The following is an 18,906-nucleotide window of genomic DNA, read 5'->3' on the forward strand; positions in this document are numbered from 1 at the left end:
GGTCACCATGCAAGTCCAGGTCACCATGCAAGTCCAGGTCACCATGCAAGTCCAGGTCACCATGCAAGTCAAGGTCACCATGCAAGTCCAGGTCATCATGCAAGTCCAGGTCACCATGCAAGTCCAGGTCACCATGCAAGTCAAGGTCACCATGCAAGTTCAGGTCACCATGCAAGTCCAGGTCACCATGCAAGTCCAGGTCACCATGGAAGTCCAGGTCACCATGCAAGTCAAGGTCACCATGCAAGTCCAGGTCACCATGCAAGTCCAGGTCACCATGCAAGTCCAGGTCACCATGGAAGTCTAGGTCACCATGCAAGTCTAGGTCACCATGGAAGTCCAGGTCACCATGCAAGTGCAGGTCACCATGGAAGTCCAGGTCACCATGGAAGTCTAGGTCACCATGCAAGTCCAGGTCACCATGCAAGTCCAGGTCACCATGCAAGTCCAGGTCACCATTCACCATGCAAGTCTAGGTCACCATGCAAGTCCAGGTCACCATGCAAGTCCAGGTCACCATGCAAGTGCAGGTCACCATGCAAGTCCAGGTCACCATGGAAGTCCAGGTCACCATGCAAGTCTAGGTCACCATGCAAGTCCAGGTCACCATGGAAGTCCAGGTCACCATTGAAGTCCAGGTCACCATGCAAGTCCAGGTCACCATGCAAGTCCAGGTCACCATGGAAGTCCAGGTCACCATGCAAGTCCAGGTCACCATGCAAGTCCAGGTCACCATGGAAGTCCAGGTCACCATGGAAGTCCAGGTCACCATGCAAGTCCAGGTCACCATGCAAGTCTAGGTCACCATGCAAGTCTAGGTCACCATGCAAGTCCAGGTCACCATGGAAGTCCAGGTCACCATGCAAGTCCAGGTCACCATGGAAGTCTAGGTCACCATGCAAGTCCAGGTCACCATGCAAGTCCAGGTCACCATGCAAGTCCAGGTCACCATGCAAGTCTAGGTCACCATGCAAGTCTAGGTCACCATGCAAGTCCAGGTCACCATGCAAGTCCAGGTCACCATGGAAGTCCAGGTCACCATGCAAGTCCAGGTCACCATGCAAGTCCAGGTCACCATGCAAGTCCAGGTCACCATGCAAGTCCAGGTCACCATGGGCAGAGGTCGGCAACCTATGGTTCCGGAGCAGCATGAGGCTCATTAAAGACTGTTTCCTTACATTATTGAAGGACCACCGTCTCGTATTCACATGCCGACCCCTGAGCTACACCAACTCCTCATCTGCCAGAGCTGGCTTTCATAGGCGCTCGCGAAAACATCCCTTGCCGCCGCTCCGATCTACGCATGTATTTGTATCGCAGGCTAATCGGCGATGCCCGCTTGTTCCTTGCGTCGACGCGCATGCAGTGCGCGCGAGCTCACGATGAACGTTGTCTGTGTGTGTGTGCCCACACGTTGCGTTGATCTTCGCGATGCGCGTTCCCGTGGCGCGCTCACCACCGGGGCAGCTGCTGCCCCCCGCCCCCCCCCACCCCCCCCCCCAAAAAAAAAACCCGCTCGCTGCCCTATGTGAGATGTGTGATGAATATTTTTATCCACGCTTTCGGGCCTTGCTATAGTGTTTCAAAGTTGACCCTGTTGGGATTTCACGGGAATTTGAAATTCCTCGTTTGGCAATTAGGGCAGTGAACCAGACGAACAGAGAGACAAATGGGAGGCCAGCCAGATTGACAGAGAGGACAAAGGCACAGACAGGACAGAAGGAGAGAGGCATAGGACAGAAGGACAGAGGGATAGGACAGCGGGACAGACGGACAGAGGCACAGACAGGATAGAAGGACAGAAAGTATGGATATACGGACAAATGGGGAGCCAGATGGACGGACTTACAAGACAGGACAGACAGACGAACACACGTGTGAGTGCTTGGTCAGCACTGCCATTTTTAAAGTGGGGGGGGGGGGGGGGCAAAGATACGAAGCAGTAAACCTACAGCTTGGTCTGCGTGGAAGACAGGTTTTCCACAAAAGTAACGTCTTCACAATAACCACGGATACATTGCTGTTAAAATAAAATAAAAACGAAGTCAACTTGTTTCTATTCTCCTCTACGGAGGGATTTATAGTCGGGGTGGGTAGAGAGGATCATGTAATTTCCTCTCCGTCTGCCTAACGAGGTACAGCCCCCCCCACCCCCCTCTTGCCTCCCTTGAGGTGTGCCCCCTATGGTGCGTCTGTGTGTGTGGGGAGCGGTGGCGCAGCGGTTAGCGCGCGCTGCGCCACGAAACCCGGCTGCCCGAGTTCGATTCCCGCTCACGGCCCTCCCTTAGGTCGACTTAGCCTCAATTTGGGTAACCGGTTTCAGCGTGTGATAATAAACGTCAGCGCTGGTGGGGAAGACAAAGGCGGCCGGGCGTGGTGTTGGCCGCAACGGGAAATACCAGGCCCTGCCATAACCCAGTGGAATGTCCACAAATGGCTCAGGACCATCGACGGGGAACCAATGGCGACGGGGGGAGGGGCGGGGGGCGATGCTGCCAATGGAGTCAATTTTAGAGATCTCACAACGACCCAGTGGAGCTGCCGACAGTGCAGCAACAACAACAACAAACAACAACAAACAAACCCGCGTTACAACGGTCACTAAAAAGCGCACCGCAGTCACGGGCACAACAACAGCTCATCACGGACGACGCACATCGCCACGGGTGTCTGGGGACCAACATTTCAAAAAGCACAAGTCCCCGGATGGGGGGGGGGGTCCTCGTTCGTTTCATCTGTACAACAAGTGGCGACCCCAGAGTGGGAGGATGCGGCAGTGTACGGAGCGGAGTTTTTGCCGATGTCACGCAGATCCCGGAACCTTTCGGCAGCCTGTTCCAGAAACATTCCAAGAACGGCCCCGGCACGTCACGGGAACGCAGCATAGCACGACGATTGTGAGCTCGCGCTCTCGGCCCACGGGGGATGCCAACATTGGCTCCTGGACCCTTCTGCTGTGAAAGTGCTCGCATCGTACGCGGCTTGAACAAGGTCCGCGGTGGGTGGCGAATGAGAGGCGGGGCGCTGTTTGTTTACCGCCTGGATGATCGCTCGGCGTGGCGTGGCGTCGGCTTCTCACACCACCGCAGCCGTTGATGAGGCCGGGCTGGTGCCACGGCGTGCCCGGGCAGGCTCACCTGAGACTCGACTCAAGTGGAATGCGGCCGTTTTAATGAAATGGAAACCGAGGCGGTTACGCGCGTACGGCGATCTCAGAGGTCGCTCTCGGTGTTTGGTGCCAGGAGTGAAGGAGAGAGAGAGCAAAGGCGTCTCTGGGCCGAGTGTGCTCGGTACACACGCGTGCGTGCGTGCGTGCGTTGCGACGAATATGTAAATACGTGACAAAAAAAAGGAATAATAATTATCGGTCATCTTGTAACGCGTCGCTCGCTCTCGATGACAGAGAGCTACTCGGGAGGCGCGAGGATGAACCACGCACAAGCGGGAAGGCAGCAGTAGCAGCCAGGCGGTTAACCGGCATTACCAACAAGTGCCCAAGCTCTGCGATCCTCTATTAAAATAGTTTCAGCAAATCCATGAGCATTTAAACATGTGGGAGGAAACCCCACACGTGTGTAGAGGGGGCAGCACTCTCTTCCATGCAGATGGAACAGATGGAGTCCACATTCGCTGTACCAACATTTCCAGACAAGCCGTGGTATGGCATATCCTCGGCTTCCACTGGAAGGGAGTTTCAGAACGTGTGTGGGATCCTGACAGCACCCTCGCTACTGCCTCCACAGTGCTGGCTTACAGGCAGCCACGTGCGTAGCCTCCACCGCTGCAGATACAGGGCGTGTGGGGAGAATGCGATTGTCCGTCGTGTGGCTAAGAGGTCATCTGAAAGGGATTTATCAGAAGCAGTTCTGTCACATCCCCTTCTGCAGGCGATGCTGTGCTGCTGTGTGAGAATTTCGAATGGAGTCTGCATCACGTGACGTGATGCCGATAGCATGATTGGACTAAAATTTTGAGCAAATTAAAATAATTTTTTAAGTTCATTGCAGATAGTTGCTAATTACACTGTTCCACCGATAATTATATAATTACGAATGACTCAAAACAGGAACCAATAAAAAACGCAAAGCAGAACGCACCTGAAAATGGGTCTCAAGACTCGTCGATCTCCTTGCCGGGTGACTAAAAATATTGTTAATATTATTAATCAGTCTTAATACAAAGGCAACCTGGGAGGGTGCAGCTGAATGAAGATGTTTATTACAAACCAGCAAAGCGTCCCGTCTGAACACGGGAAAAGTAATCTCTACCGGACACAAAATCGCAAGGGATCACGGAGAGGCATTAAACTGATTATTAGCAGACAGAATGGATGCGGTACGCAATCTCTGTAAGGCATCTTTCGGACAAAATACTCAAGTGCCAAATAACCATTGGGCAGTAGGCCGGGTGATGGAGTGGAAACAATCGCGCCTCACAGCGAACAGGTCCTAGGTTCGATTCCCAACCTGGACTGCCTTTGAATATGGAATTTGAATGTTCTCTCCTGGGCTCTCCAGTTTTCTTCCATAGCTGAAACAAACGTTTTAACTGCTATTGGCCAGAGCATCCCAGTGTTTATAAATATCACTACAAATTACTCTAATCGGATTACTCACAGCAGCAGCAACATCGCCACCCTACTGCAAGAAAGAGTCTTGAGACTCAGTGAAACTTCCCTGGGTAAATAAGCAAAGTAATATTCATAATATTCATCACAAAACAGAAAATAAAATGGTTCGGCACCTGGTAAAGGACCGGGCAGCACGTCCCACTGGGGGAAGACCCCGGGGCTGGCCCAGGACACGCTGCTGCTGCTGCTGCCGGGATGATGTCGCTCGGCTGGCCTAGGAATGCCTGGGAGTTACCCAGGAAGAGCTAGAGTCTGTGTATAGTAGTGTGTAGTGTAGTGTAGTAGTGTATAGTGTAGTGTAGTAGTGTAGTGTATAGTGTAGTAGTGCTGGAGTCTGTCGCCAGGGAAAGGGAGGTCTGGACCGCGTGACTCAACACTCTGCCGCCTCGACCCTCACCAGGACAAGCGGATTGAGAAACGAACGAACGAAATCCCAGGCTAATATTTCAGTCAGACACCACGACTACATAACGTAAAGTACGTATGTGTTTATGTATGTTGAGCTTCTTTCGCACCGTACGTAGCCAACCGTGCCAATCCTCGGTGCGGGATAACGTATCATTAATCTCTCCCTCCCGTTTCTCTGGCTCTTAACAAGGGCCATTGCCCAAACCCGCCGCGTGACATTTTGTATGTCACGCGGCAGTGTGAGTGATTGACGTCCCACGACGCATGAAAGCATTAAATGCATTAGTCCTGTCCGTCCGTCTGCACTGGGTGAGGGGGTCCTGCAACTCTCGTCAAGAAGATCCAATCCGAACAATGTTTTGGTATGAAGTTGCAATGCTGTTTGTTAGATAATCATCGCTAGAGAAAAGTGGCCGAACTTGTTCAAAATTGCCGTGTGGAGCGTGGTGATATAATCAAGCAACAAATAAAATCTTCGGCAAAAGGATTTGCCCTGCCTGCTCAGGCGTCGAGGTCACGCGCAATGACGTCGCCTAGCGATGCCGCGCGCCTCCGATTGGCAGGGTCGGCTATGTACGGTGCGAAAGAAGTTCAACGTACACACAAACACACCGTTTCATCGTGCGGCTCGAAAGGTTAACATCACGACCGCTAATGAAAAACGTCTAAGGACGGATGCGAGTAAGGAAAGCGTCACGGAATCTGAACGTGTGCATGGTTTTTCTTCCTTACGTTGTGCTGCCAATGGACAGTCCCATAACAATTATAAATATTAATTAGTATCGGAGCTCGAGGATGGACGCCGTTGTAATCGTTAAAGTTGGTAAACTCTGTGCGTTTACACGCGTATTTTGTTTCTCTGAGGTCTATGGCCAACTTACGTAATGTAGACGTTCTATTTGACCTTTGTTGGCCTCATTTTGGTTGCAACAACCAAAACAATCGTCCGGAGACAAAAAGTAATCGATTGACAGCCTGCCTCGTGAGCTGTAAAGAGCGGCTCGCCTCGAGTCAATCGTCTGATATCAACCGAATCAGTGCTGCGACAGCAGTGCCGCAGTTAGCGAACTGAGCTGTGAATCCGGGGACCCGAACTCGACTCCCGGCCACGGCTAACATCAGTGGCGAGTGACGTCTGAACTTTTGTAACTCGCTGACCTGCCCAAACTGGACATCTGTGAAAAAGAGCTTCAAAGCTCATCGGATTCCTCCTCCTGCAGTCTAAATAAAGATTCTGAACTGGTCCCTGGCGCCTCCCCCACCACCAACCTGTACTGACGGGCATGGTGAAGCATGGTCAAAACTAACCTCACGACCGACATGGTATGGGACGTCCTTGATCCATTCGTGGATTGCAGGCTCTAGATTTGCAAATAATAGAAAACAACATCTACTTTTACACTACCCTCGAGAACATACTTTCATGGCGTGTGACCCAAACCCAGATTTGAATTCAGGACCTCGATGGTTCCAGCTCAGCGACTGTGGTCACCCAGAGCAGACCTTGGGACATGTGTCGAACCCATTGACCGATTCGCAAATGTGACACACTCCGCCACTCCTGGCACACTTAGATGGCTCATCAACCAGCTCATTGTAAAAGTACAGCAGTTGCTCTGCATCAACATCAGCCATACGGAGAAGAAGCCCTTCGAGATGACCATTATGAGCCACTTGCACCAATTGGCCACTACTGCCACCACCACCAGCCACCACATCGTTATTTCTGACGTTGTGGCTTGGTAACAACCCCCGATATAAGTGTGGTGATGGCTACACAGGCAGGCGCAGCCCCCGTTCCATATTGAGGTGGAGGAATTTTTAGCAAACTGAGCTCAGCAACGCGGAACGCATATTACATTTCCTGATGCTAAAAGGGTTGACGCTTTGCGGGTGGAGGCACGGTAATTTAGAAGGCGACTCTGCAGGCCGGCCGGCACAGTAGCTGTTTTGAAACCTTGAATTTAAGAAAGCCGTCAGCGATAACGAAGACCCAGCAACGCACTCGCCATCGGCTCGCCGCTCAATGATTATTGATTATTGCACTGCGGGTTTTACGCGTTCAACATTACCACCGCGTCGAGCAAATTGTGCGTTCCGTCCGTCCCTGTGTCTGTACGCCCATCCATCCAAGGACACGATGTCACTAAAATTATATAACCGCTCAATCAATCGCTGTGAAACTTACCAGACAGCTCACCAAGGGCAGTGGCCACAGCTGCATAGATTTTGGACAGTGGAAACATGAATTTAAAGCTTTGTTTTGGGGGAAAAGTAAATCGTTCAATTAGCTTTCAATTTGCACCCGAGTGCAGTGAGATATGAGAATGAAAAATAGTGGTTACGCTGGAGCAGCATCCCTCGAGCGCATGGGCCGCCTGGGTGCCAAGCAGAATGGCAACATTCAGAGAAAGGAAGACCTGGGTGTGATTCCCGACTCGGGCGCCTTTCTGTGTGCTTGGGTTTCCTCCAGGATCTCCGGTTTCCTCCCATAGCATAAAAAAGCCATACTGTGTGTAACTGGTGTCGACCAGACATCCCAATGCTGAATGATGCTTGCAAATTATGAACCGATATATATCGAGGACCCATATGACACTCCGGCCTCTCCTTGGCAGTTTGTGGGCATGTTTGAAGGAGAAGCCACAATGAGGGGACGTAACACCCTTTGTTTGGCATGAACAATTGAGCAGACTTTTTTCAACTGTAATCGTATCGTTTATTAATTGTTTATTCCAACAAGGCCTCGTATTGTAGAAGTGCCACGTTCTATCCGCTGCTGAATGAAGGCTTCTCCCATGCCATGTGTTTAGTTTGTTGTCCTTCCCCCGCACACTCCGATTAGCACGGCTGGCTACGTACGGTGCGAAAGAAGTTCAACGTACATACATCGTTGTCGTTCCACGTGGCCCAACGATGCCTCGATCCATCTCACTCCTCGTCACTGATCTCGTCGCTTTCGATGGGTCCGCCTCTCACTCTTACCTTTCTCCTGCTGCCATTATATCGTCATGATGATTGTATCACCATTATAATGACGATATAATCACGACACCCTTCTATCACCGGTCTCATCCGACTAAATCATGCGTCCCTGCCCAATGCCACTTAATGCCCCGCTCACCAGTCAAATCGACGTCTTGTTGGCGTGTTGCCTGCGCTACGGCGACACATTTCGTGACATGCGGGCAACACGATGAGCACGAAATTTTGATTTAAAGCTTTCGTGACTGCAGGGATTCATATTCTTGGTTCTTTCGATAAAGTCACGTAGAAGGGAAACAATAAAATAATAACAATATAAAACGCTAAAATTCTCACGACGTTTCGACTGCAACACAAGCAATCATCATCACCTGATGATGATGATTGCTTTATTTTTTATTTATTTCATTGTTTCCCTTCTACGTGACTTTACCAAAAGAACCAAGAATACGATGAACACGGTTCGGCTAGGCACGGTGCGAAAAGAAGTTCCACGGACAATTCACACTTGGTTAGAATCGAGTCGCTCTGGGCTGCAGGACCACGTGGCGACTTTGTATCCCCAGCGCTGCAGCGCCGTGTTGGCTGGGGCAACGTGGGCGGCAACATTGTCGCGTGCAATATTAATCGCACCTCCGATGAGCGACCTACGTAGATACGATCTACACACGTATTGCATTGGCTTTAGAATCCAGTGGGAAACCTCGAGCCTCAAAGGGGCAACCCTACCGGCGGACGCAGCCGCCTCTGAGCTGCACAACACCGGGACGTATCTGCTTTCGAATAGGAATCTCTCACGCTTCATCCGAAGGGAGGAGAACCACGTGCGAGTGCATCGCCTCGAGCTTGCGTGCCCGTCAGGCATCTCACGGAAACAACGGGGGCCTTTGAGTGTCCCCGGAAGAGGACGGCCGCCTCAGAAATCGGTCGTTCCTGGGAAAAGAACGGCGCGTGTCCACCGTAGCACAAACTCACCTGCACCAGGCCCCATTGCGTCCCCACGAAGCACATGGCAACCTGTGCACGCGTGCGCGCGTGTGTGTGTAGTGTAGTGGTTAGCGCACTGCGCTACGAACCCAGCGATCCCAGTTAGATTCCCGTTCACGGCCAACACCGGTGACGGTTATCTGAACGGGTCCTGGGCCTCTCCTAGGTCGACTCGGCCTCAAATGAGTACCTGGTGCGGTGTGTAAACATCGCCACTAGGGAGACAAATGCGGTTGGGCGTGGTGCTGGCCACGCAGCCCCTCGTACACCGTACCGGCCTTTATAGGTGCTCACTAGCAGCACTTGCCCCGACAGTCTGTTAAAGGCTGTACGGGGGATCTTCGTCGTTGTGTTAATGCATGTGCGTGTGTATATGTGTGCACAAGTACGTGCGTGTGTGTGTTTTCGCAAATGGTGTGTTTACATGCATGTATGTAAACACAGGTGCGAGCGAACAAGGCTGGTTCAGTGTGAAGCTGTGATTGACGGAGGATGAGCCAATACAAACAAGACTGTGCCAGTAGTTGGGCCTCGAGACATCGCCCCTTCCTCGTCATGAAGACTGAATGTCAGTCGCTCATCATTATCCTGAGAAGCGATTCAGATGTCTACACAAACCAAAACCTGTTTGTTAAATAAAAAAAAATCAAACACAAAGTCAGAGAAATGTCCCGCTTCTCATCAGTTCAGCGCTATGCAGGGCCAATGGTGGAAACGTCTTATTCCTAGGGCGAGGGTGAGTCTATCCACAGAAGGACCACTGTTGCCTTCCCCACAAAGTGGTACACAATTTACCGACCCCCACTGGGATGATGGGCCGAGCAAACCCTCTCGACTAGGATGTGAACTCACAACCTTTCGGTCACGAGCCGCTCGCTCTACCGCTGTGCCACACGGACGGATTAAAGAGACCGAAACGTGGACTCAAAATCAGAACCGCCACCTCACTGCTCCTGGGCAGGGAGTGAGGTGGCATTCCTCCCATTAGCCCCGGATTACCGACACGTTGATTGTGGACCCTGGTTTCGGGCATGGCGGTGCACGTCTGTGCTCCCAGTGGTTAGGAGGCGAGGGGTTCTGTGAACCCAGTTGATTTGTGAGACTCCCAACCCCGCTGGGCTGCGAGGTGGCCAGGAGAGAGGAGCATTGCCGGATTAAGCGACTGCGGGGCACTCTGGCGTATGGTATAAAGAGGCCCTAAAAAAATACACGTAAATATTAAAACACTATTTTTTTTTTACTTGCATAGTAAAGTTATTGTATTTTTCCATTTGCTATACAGCCAGATACTATGAGAAATCGTTAACCTTAGTCACTCAGTCGTTCATAAAAGTCGAAGGCGGTATAGTACTATCGTAATAGAGCAAGTGCAGAATCACTGAACCGGAATTGATAGCTTGAAATAATTTAGCGCGTGGCCCTTGAAAGTGCGGGGCTCGTTGCACATGTAGCTACTTGTGCTACTAGGATCATCCGGTACTGGCGATGGGCAGTACAGTAACTAGGTTAATGAACGTGCGTGTCTGCATGGACCTTGGAATATAATCACCTCGTGTGCAAGGATTTTCTCCGGGTACTTCGTGTCAAATTCACTTGGCGAGTTGAAACAGGTGACGTTACAAGCCAGTCAGCACTAGTCCCAGAGAGACTAGGGATGAGTTTAAGGTTTAAAATATTTATGATTTAAGATTGTTTTAAAGCAAAGTTTTTTTTTATCGTATTACAGATTTTCGGATCACGTGCATTACGTATCCGTGTGTGTGTGTTTTCGAGCTCACATAAGTTTTCTATGTTTATGGTTAATCTAACCATTGGGAGCATATCCCTTCCAAAAGAAACCCCTCAAAAACTAATTGAAGTCATCTCCAAACACAACACCAGTGCCCAAGTACAACGCATATCCCGGCAACCATCGCGTGACACGAGTGTCCGTGTGCACGTGGGGAGCGGTGGTGTAGCGGTTAGCGCTACGCTGCGCTACGAACCTGGTCACCGGGGTTCGATTCCCGCTCACGGCAAACACGATTGACGATTTTCCTAACCGGGTCCTGGGCCTCCCCTAGGTCGACTCAGCCTCAAATGAGTACCTGGTTCCGGTGTGTAAACATCGCCACTGGGGAGACAAAGGCGGCCGGGCGTGGTGTTGGCCACCCACCCCCTTGTGTGCTGTGCCGGCCTTTATAGGTGCTGATCGCTAACAACACTTGCCCCGACAGCCGTGTTAAGGCTACACGGGGGATCTTTGTCTTTTTGTGCCAGTTATTTTCTTTAACTCTCGCGGCAAATTTAGCTGAGTGCAGCTCTGGGAGCGTCGTGACCGCCGCCGCAGGCACGGAGCGCTCCGTCACCTCCACAGCTCGAGAGGAGCTATGCGGTCTTGACTGGCAATCGAAACGAGGCCTTGAACGGGGATTTTGTTGGTGTGTATTTAAGGGGCATACCCAATTCATGAATTGGTAACATCGAGATGCGACGGTACAACCTCAGCGATTAGAACGCCCCAAATTCCACACATTTCTGGCCGCGGCGGTGCATCACCAAGACAGCCTTATAACAGAAACGAGTACTCGGTTACGTAATGCACTCTGTACATAATCCAGAGGTCGCCGAATCAGCCTCCTGGTGCAGCGATTGAAACAATGCTGCAAGTTTTTTGATTTAAAGCTTTCGTGACTGCAGTAATTCATATTCTTAGTTTTTTCGGTAAAGTCACATAAAACAATATATATTTTATATATATATTTTATTATTTTGTTGTTTCTCTTCAACGTGACTTTACCGAAAAAACTAAGAAAATGCTGCAAGTTTTAACTAAATCCTTCCACGCCTCTGTCGACCCAGCCACAGAGGTCGGCGACAAAAATAACAAGAGGCATTTGTGTCAACATCGGTATATTAAAAAAAAACCCAACTCAATATTTCAAGAGCCGCAATCCACTGTGGTGGTGAATACGAGACGGTGGTTCCTTAATACATAACGCGTCACGCAGCAGCAGTTCCTTAAAGAGCCGCATGCGCACGTTTGCCGAGCCCTGACCCATCGGTGCAAATGGGCACACTAGAAGTGTACTCCAGTACAGGCAGGTCGCGTGCGATGCTGTAAAGTGTGGGCACTCCCACCTATTCTAAGACATTGGTCAACGTGGAAAAATTGCTCAAATCCTTTCGAGAGGGGCTCCACCAGAGCTCCCTCTAATGGAAGCCCCTCTGCCAGCAGTGACGAAAAGACATTGTGCAGGGCTGCAGCGTTGCCCTTTACGATATTGTACACGCGGATTGTTTAAGTTAAAATTGCAAACGTGGTGTATTGTTCGATTTTAAATGTTCTGCTCCGGGCTCAGAGGTGTCATCGGGTTTGAACTTAGCAGGAACCCTGACCTCAACCTAACTCTGACTTCAAAGAGGGCCCTGCAGTTGACCCGAGACACTGTTTACCCAATGCCACTTTTCAAGCAGCTAATGTGTGCGATGCGCAAACAAAATCCAGTTTCCTGTTTGGCCACGGGTGCCCAATCATAAGCAGTGGTTGTGTTTAATGCCCAGGGCTAAGATCACGCCAACCACTTCTGGACCACGGCAAGCGAAGTGCCCTTCTGAAATCCCGACACTTTGGAATCCTGAACCTTCACTCCAGGAGGGAAAGTGGCGGTACCTCCGATGGGCACGGTTGTCTACGTGCGGCATGAAAGAAGCTCAACTTACATCCAAGGCAGCGGGCCCGAGAGAAGATTATACGGACGAGGCCTGGCTTCGTGATATCCCGGAGGCAGAGGTTGATAGATGCGATGAAAACCGACTCATTTTTCAAGTGAATTGTCACATTCCACTTAAATGATCTATTTAAGGAAAATTGGTACCGCGGGTTTTGGCACTTGAGGCGGTTTGGTCGGTGGAATATTCGGTGTGGGGCCCATTGGGTAACGACGCCCTGAGGGAACGTCTAGCCATAGCCTCTTAATCATCCACTTTAAAGAAGCCGACACGACATGAACACACAGCCCAGGGTGGCTTTTCAGTCACGACAGTACGAGGTAAAATCCCAGCTGTGGTTCTGTTATCCCGTGACAATATCGACATCGTCATCTTGTATAGGGTTAGTCAAGATGTGCACAACCTGCTGAAGCGGTGCTCGTTACCAGGATGTGGATAACAACCCCCTTCCCATATTTGTCTCTCCAAATAATTGCGGTACATTTTTTACGCATCCCATCAGCCACGCGGCCTTCTGCGAGTCGTGAATTAATGGCTATGTTAAAGTTAAAGTTAATAGCTAAGTTAAAATTTAACTTAGCTATTTCAATGTTAAATTCTATGGTAATTCCTTTGTCAAGGGGTGCCTTTGCGGATGTGTATGCTTTAACTTTAACATAGCCATTTCTGTGACCAGTCACAAGCTAATCACTCAGCCATTTCAATGCTAAATTATATGCTAATTCCTTTGTCAAGGCGCTTTGTTTCTTCTCACACAGCTTAAAGGTCGTGATCTGAGCGTGGCTTTTTCACTCCAGCGCTGTCCTCCAGACAGTCTCGTCCCTTCACCTGATGAAGGCCGCTTGTGTTGTGGCCGAAACGTCGTGAGAATATTATTGTGTTATTTTATTTTATCAATTTATTATTTTATTCTCATTCTACGTGACTTTACCGAAAGAACCAAAGAAGATCTTGTATGTACTGTACATAATGTATGTATGTATGTTGAACTTCTTCCGCGCCGTACGTAGCCAACCGCGCCAATCGGCGGTGCGGGGAAGGGACAGCAGACCACACACAAACGGCACAAAAAAATGAGATTTCAATCTGTAGCTTCAAAAGTGCACAGTTCCAGTGGGCTCCTAAAGTGAGAAGGAAGAGCGTTCCAGACGGTTGCAGAGGCACAGCTAAGAGCACGTGACGACACCAAGACCGCCTCCGTTTGGTGAGTGGCTAAAATTCACTGCGAGGAGGCGCGTGATGGTCGACGCTTCCTGAAAAAGGCCCCTTCACACTGCAACACGCCTATCAGCCATGGACAACTAACCACATTGTGAGTCAATTAATTGCCATGATTCAGGGGGTGGGGGGGGGGGTCAGGATTTGACGAAGTGATCGATGTTCACCAATCACAAATAGCACAACTGAAAAATCATCTGTTCTCCCACACACACACATGCACACGATTCAATGCGTGTATCGTGAGCGGGTGAATCGGATTTTACTGAACGAGCCTATGAATGACGGCGCACCCATCCATCCCCTCTGACATGCTTCTCCCCTCCACATGGCTACCACCAACGACCACCTCGTCCACAACCCCTCACCACTGGAGCCCAGCATCCCCGCAAACGCCGTTTCGAGACGAAGAGTCGACAAAGCCGGGCGGTAGTGGCTTCGTACGCGGCCTGTCATCCGCCACGGTGGAGACAGAGCGTGGGTTGGTAGATCGCACGACTTTTGTGAAACTCTTTTCCCGTGGGCGTCGAGGAGGAGCCCGTTACCCTATAGCTCGCCAGCAGAAGGCGGTACAGCAAATGTGTAACTCCACCTGCTCCGTCCGTATGGGATATAGTGTTGCCCCCTCGCATGCGTGGGTTTTGTGTGCTTTTTATGCCACGTGTAAACATGTGTTAATGGGTCCGTAAGAGCTTAATAAATAGAGGATAGCAGAGCTTTGGGGGGCGGCTCAGCGTGTGGCTGCTGCCTCCTCGCTCGTCCGTGGCTCCTCACCCCTCTGAGTCGTCCTCTCTCTCTCTCTCTGTGTCTCGCTGAGAGCGAGCGGCTACTGTGCAGAGGTGCGCTACAAGTTGACATCATTATTATACGTTGATTAGTCGACTAAAATTGTAATCCCCTACTTTTTGTTGGTCCATAACTCAGAATGCCATTAAAAGTAGCGGCTGCCCCCGTATATTGCCTCCTGAAAGCGGGAAACCCCCGGTGCCTGATGCTCATGACCCCCCCCCCCCCCCTCAAGCCTCCCGTCCAGCGGCACAAGTGGAAACAGCGCACTCTTTCCAACGACTTGCTATCTGTCCGACGAGTCGAGTAATCAGAGTGTGGCGGGCCGAGTAAGCGGTTACTTGCACGAGTCAGCCCCAACCTCTGGTCTCAGGCGCGTGTGACAGCCCGCGTGGGTATGGAAAACGGTGGCGTAGTGCTTGGCGCTGTGAACCCAACGCCCCCCGAGTGAGATTCACGCTCACCGCCAACAAGTGTGGCGCAGGCGTTTGGACCGGCTCTGCACCTTTCCCGAGGATGATCCAGTGCCTAAATGAGTAGCCGGTGCGGTGTGTAAACATCAGCACTGGAGGGGAGACAAAGGCGGCCGGGCGTGGTGTTGGTGTCATAGGTGCTCACGAACAGCACTTGCCCCAACAGTCTGGCAAGGCTATGTGGGGGATATTTGTCTTTGTTGGAAAGGTTTACAGTGAGTGCGAGAGAGAGAGAGAGAGCGTGAGTGCAAGATAGGGTGCGTAAGAGAGAGAGAGAGGGAGAAGGTGCGTGAGTGCGTAATAGTGTGTGTGTGAGAGAGAGATGGTGTGTAAAAGTGTGAGAGAGAGAGAGAGCGTGAGTGAGAGACGAGAGAGGGTGCGTAAGAGAGAATGTGCATGAGTGCGTGATAGGGTGCATGAGAGAGAGGGTGCGTGAGAGTGAGGGTGTGTTAAGAGAGAGCGTGAGTGAGAGTGAGGGTGTGGTGAGCGGGCGTGAGTGAGAGAGAGCGTGAGTGAGAGTGAGGGTGCATGAGAGAGAGGGTGCGTGAGTGTGAGGGTGTGGTGAGAGGGCGTGAGTGAGAGAGAGGGTGCGTGAGAGTGAGGGTGCATGAGAGAGAGGGTGCGTGAGAGTGAGGGTGTGGTGAGAGAGCGTGAGTGAGAGAGAGCGTGAGTGAGAGTGAGGGTGTGGTGAGAGTGAGGGTGTGGTGAGAGAGCGTGAGTGAGAGAGAGCGTGAGAGTGAGGGTGTGGTGAGAGAGCGTGAGTGAGAGAGAGGGTGAGTGAGAGTGAGGGTGAGTGAGAGTGAGGGTGTGGTGAGGGAGCGTGAGTGAGGGTGAGTGAGAGAGAGGGTGTGGTGAGAGAGCGTGAGTGAGAGAGAGGGTGAGTGAGAGTGAGGGTGTGGTGAGAGAGCGTGAGTGAGAGAGAGGGTGTGGTGAGAGTGAGGGTGTGGTGAGAGAGAGGGTGTGGTGAGAGAGCGTGAGTGAGAGTGAGGGTGTGGTGAGAGTGAGGGGGTGGTGAGAGAGAGGGTGTGGTGAGAGTGCGTGAGTGAGAGTGAGGGTGAGTGAGCGTGAGGGTGTGGTGAGGGAGCGTGAGTGAGAGTGAGGTTGAGTGAGAGAGAGGGTGTGGTGAGAGAGCGTGAGTGAGAGAGAGGGTGAGTGAGAGTGAGGGTGTGGTGAGAGAGCGTGAGTGAGTGAGAGGGTGAGTGAGAGTGAGGGTGTGGTGAGAGTGCGTGAGCGAGTGAGAGGGTGTGGTGAGAGTGAGGGTGTGGTGAGAGAGCGTGAGTGAGTGGGTGAGTGAGAGTGAGGGTGTGGTGAGAGTGAGGGTGTGGTGAGAGAGCGTGAGTGAGAGTGAGGGTGTGGTGAGAGAGAGGGTGTGGTGAGAGAGCGTGAGTGAGTGAGAGGGTGAGTGAGAGTGAGGGTGTGGTGAGAGAGCGTGAGTGAGTGAGAGGGTGAGTGAGTGAGAGGGTGAGTGAGGGTGTGGTGAGAGAGAGGGTGTGGTGAGAGAGCGTGAGTGAGTGAGAGAGAGGATGCCAGAGAGTCCGCGCGTCTCACCGAGGCGCAGCGTGAGGTTCACCGACACCGGGTACTGCACGCCGTGCTCCATGCTGCGGCTCTGCCACCAGGAGCCGTCGCCGTCCGCGTCCGTGAGCAGCTCGGCGCCGTGGCTCAGCGCCGGATCGGCGGCCGAGCAGCGGTGGCAGGCGGTGGCGCTGGCGCTGGAGGAGGAGGAGGAGGAAGAGGCGACGGCCCCCGTCTGCGCGCAGTACTCCTCCTCGACGGGAGTGCCGCACGTGTCAGACGCCTCCACGGTGGCGCCGAAAGCCGCGTTCACGAACTCGGGTCGGCACAACTGAGCGCGGCCCCGCGCGTCGTAGCAGCTGCCCGGGCCACCCGAGGAGCCCGCGGGGCGGCCGTCACCGCGGACTGCCGGGTCCAGGGCCGCCCTGCCGCTGTGCGGGGCCAAGGCGAGCAGAAGCAGCAGAGGCGGCAGCAGACGGAGATGGGGGGGCGCGCGTGGCCAACAGCGCCGAGCTCTCGTCTCCTCCATCCTCGTCGTGAACTTCGCGAGGGGCTCGGTGCGACCGCTGCAACGTCTCGTCCGACGCTGACGAATGGTGGTGGTGGCTTCCGATGTGTGTGTGTGTATGCGACTGACGGATCTGCGGGCTGGATTGCAGCTCGTCTTGTTGTCGACGGGGAGCTGAATCCGCCGACTCGTGAGGGATGCGCTCTGCCCGCTGCCGCGGCCCCTGCGTCTAGGCTCGTATCGTATTTTTAGCCGTGCAAGTGACGCGCAATGATGTCACCTGCTGCTGCTGTCGCTGTCACTGCCACGCTGGGGGCTCCGGGCCAAAAATAAAATTCAAAAAAGTGGCACGAGTATTATTGCTCTTGCTGCTGCTGCTACCACTCAAGAACAACGCAAACAAGCTGCACGGTTATGATGTGTTCATCAAAATACATCCGAAACCACTGCTGAGCATCTCAATCACGACTGTGGGAGGTCAACGGTAGTGTCCGTTGACCCTGTTGTGAGTGGTGGTGGTGGAGATGTACCTGAGTGGTGGAACTCCCGTGAGTGGTGGTGGTGGAGATGTCCGTGAGTGGTGGTGGTGGTGGAGATGTCCGTGAGTGGTGGTGGTGGTGGAGATGTCCCTAAGTGGTGGAGCTCCCGTGAGTGGTGGTGGTGGAGATGTCCGTGAGTGGTGGTGGTGGTGATGTCCCTGAGTAGTGGAGCTCCCTGTGCGTGGTGGAGGTGTCCGTGAGTGGTGGTGGTGGTGGAGATGCCCCTGAGTGGTAGTGTAGTAGTTGTACAACGCGGCTGTATTCGTGATAAAACAAGCTGAGCCGAGCGTGCTTGGTTGAGCTCAGCTGAAGGTGATGAGCTCGAGGTGTGAGCTAGATACGCTTGGTTGAGCTCAGCTGAACGTGGTGAGGTGGAGAAGACGCGAGCTGGAGAAGACGCGAGCTGGAGATGATGCGAGCTGGAGATGATGCGAGCTGGAGATGATGCGAGCTGGAGATGACGCGAGCTGGAGAAGATGCGAGCTGGAGGAGATGTAAGCACGCGGTGTTCTCGCGCGCGAGCTCCGCGTTCCGTCTCCGCGTTGGAGGGAGGGACCACTCCTCGCCTCGGCGGCAAGACGGGCGCTGGCAGGCGGTGGCAGGAGGAGAGGGAGGAGGGGCAGCGGTGATGGATGGGAGTGGGAGGGATGGATGGGTAAGACCTGGACGGAGTAATCAGCGTTTTAAACAAGCCCAACAATTTAAAGCACCGCTGTATACGTTTCGCCGAAGGCTATTAAGACGGCGCCCTGAATGTGTGTTCGACAATCTAGAACTCTTGACTCTGGAGATGATTTCTGAAGGTGACGTCCTATTAGCCCGACCCGGGTGGTATTAGCAGTGAGAGGAGTTCACGGCCCACAGGAGGAAATCGCGTGAGTTCGGCTCCCTTTGAGAGGGTAGGGGTTGAGAAGCGCACCCAGGCCTCTGTCATCGGCAGGGGGTCGATAAAAGCGGACACCGATCCTCAGATGGCGATGCAACACGACCTCTCTGCCCAAGTCCTGTGCCATGGCCATGGGTCGTTGCACACAACGCAACAAGTCGCACCTCGCCAAGTTACGAGTAGCCACACGCATGTAACACCGCAGTGCTGTTAATCGTGTTTACACCGTGAGCGTCTACTACAGAGCTCGCCAGTAGGCG

General features: G+C 52.5%; 1 protein-coding gene across 1 annotated transcript in view; it reads right to left on the reverse strand.

Moving 5' to 3' along the window:
* The window catches only part of LOC116953224 (laminin subunit gamma-1-like), a 173,449-nt gene extending 155,132 nt beyond the window's left edge, over positions 1-18,317 (reverse strand). The window contains exon 1 of the mRNA XM_032973191.2: positions 16,747-18,317. Coding sequence (XP_032829082.2) covers positions 16,747-17,242 — 496 coding nt within the window. The 5' untranslated portion in view covers positions 17,243-18,317. The remainder of the gene's footprint in view (positions 1-16,746) is intronic.
* Positions 18,318-18,906: the final 589 nt, after the last annotated feature.

The sequence above is a fragment of the Petromyzon marinus genome, chromosome 50, assembly GCF_048934315.1.
Source record: "Petromyzon marinus isolate PM22_M1 ecotype Great Lakes invasive population chromosome 50, UKy_Petmar_22M1.pri1.0, whole genome shotgun sequence".
Lineage (NCBI taxonomy): Eukaryota > Metazoa > Chordata > Hyperoartia > Petromyzontiformes > Petromyzontidae > Petromyzon > Petromyzon marinus.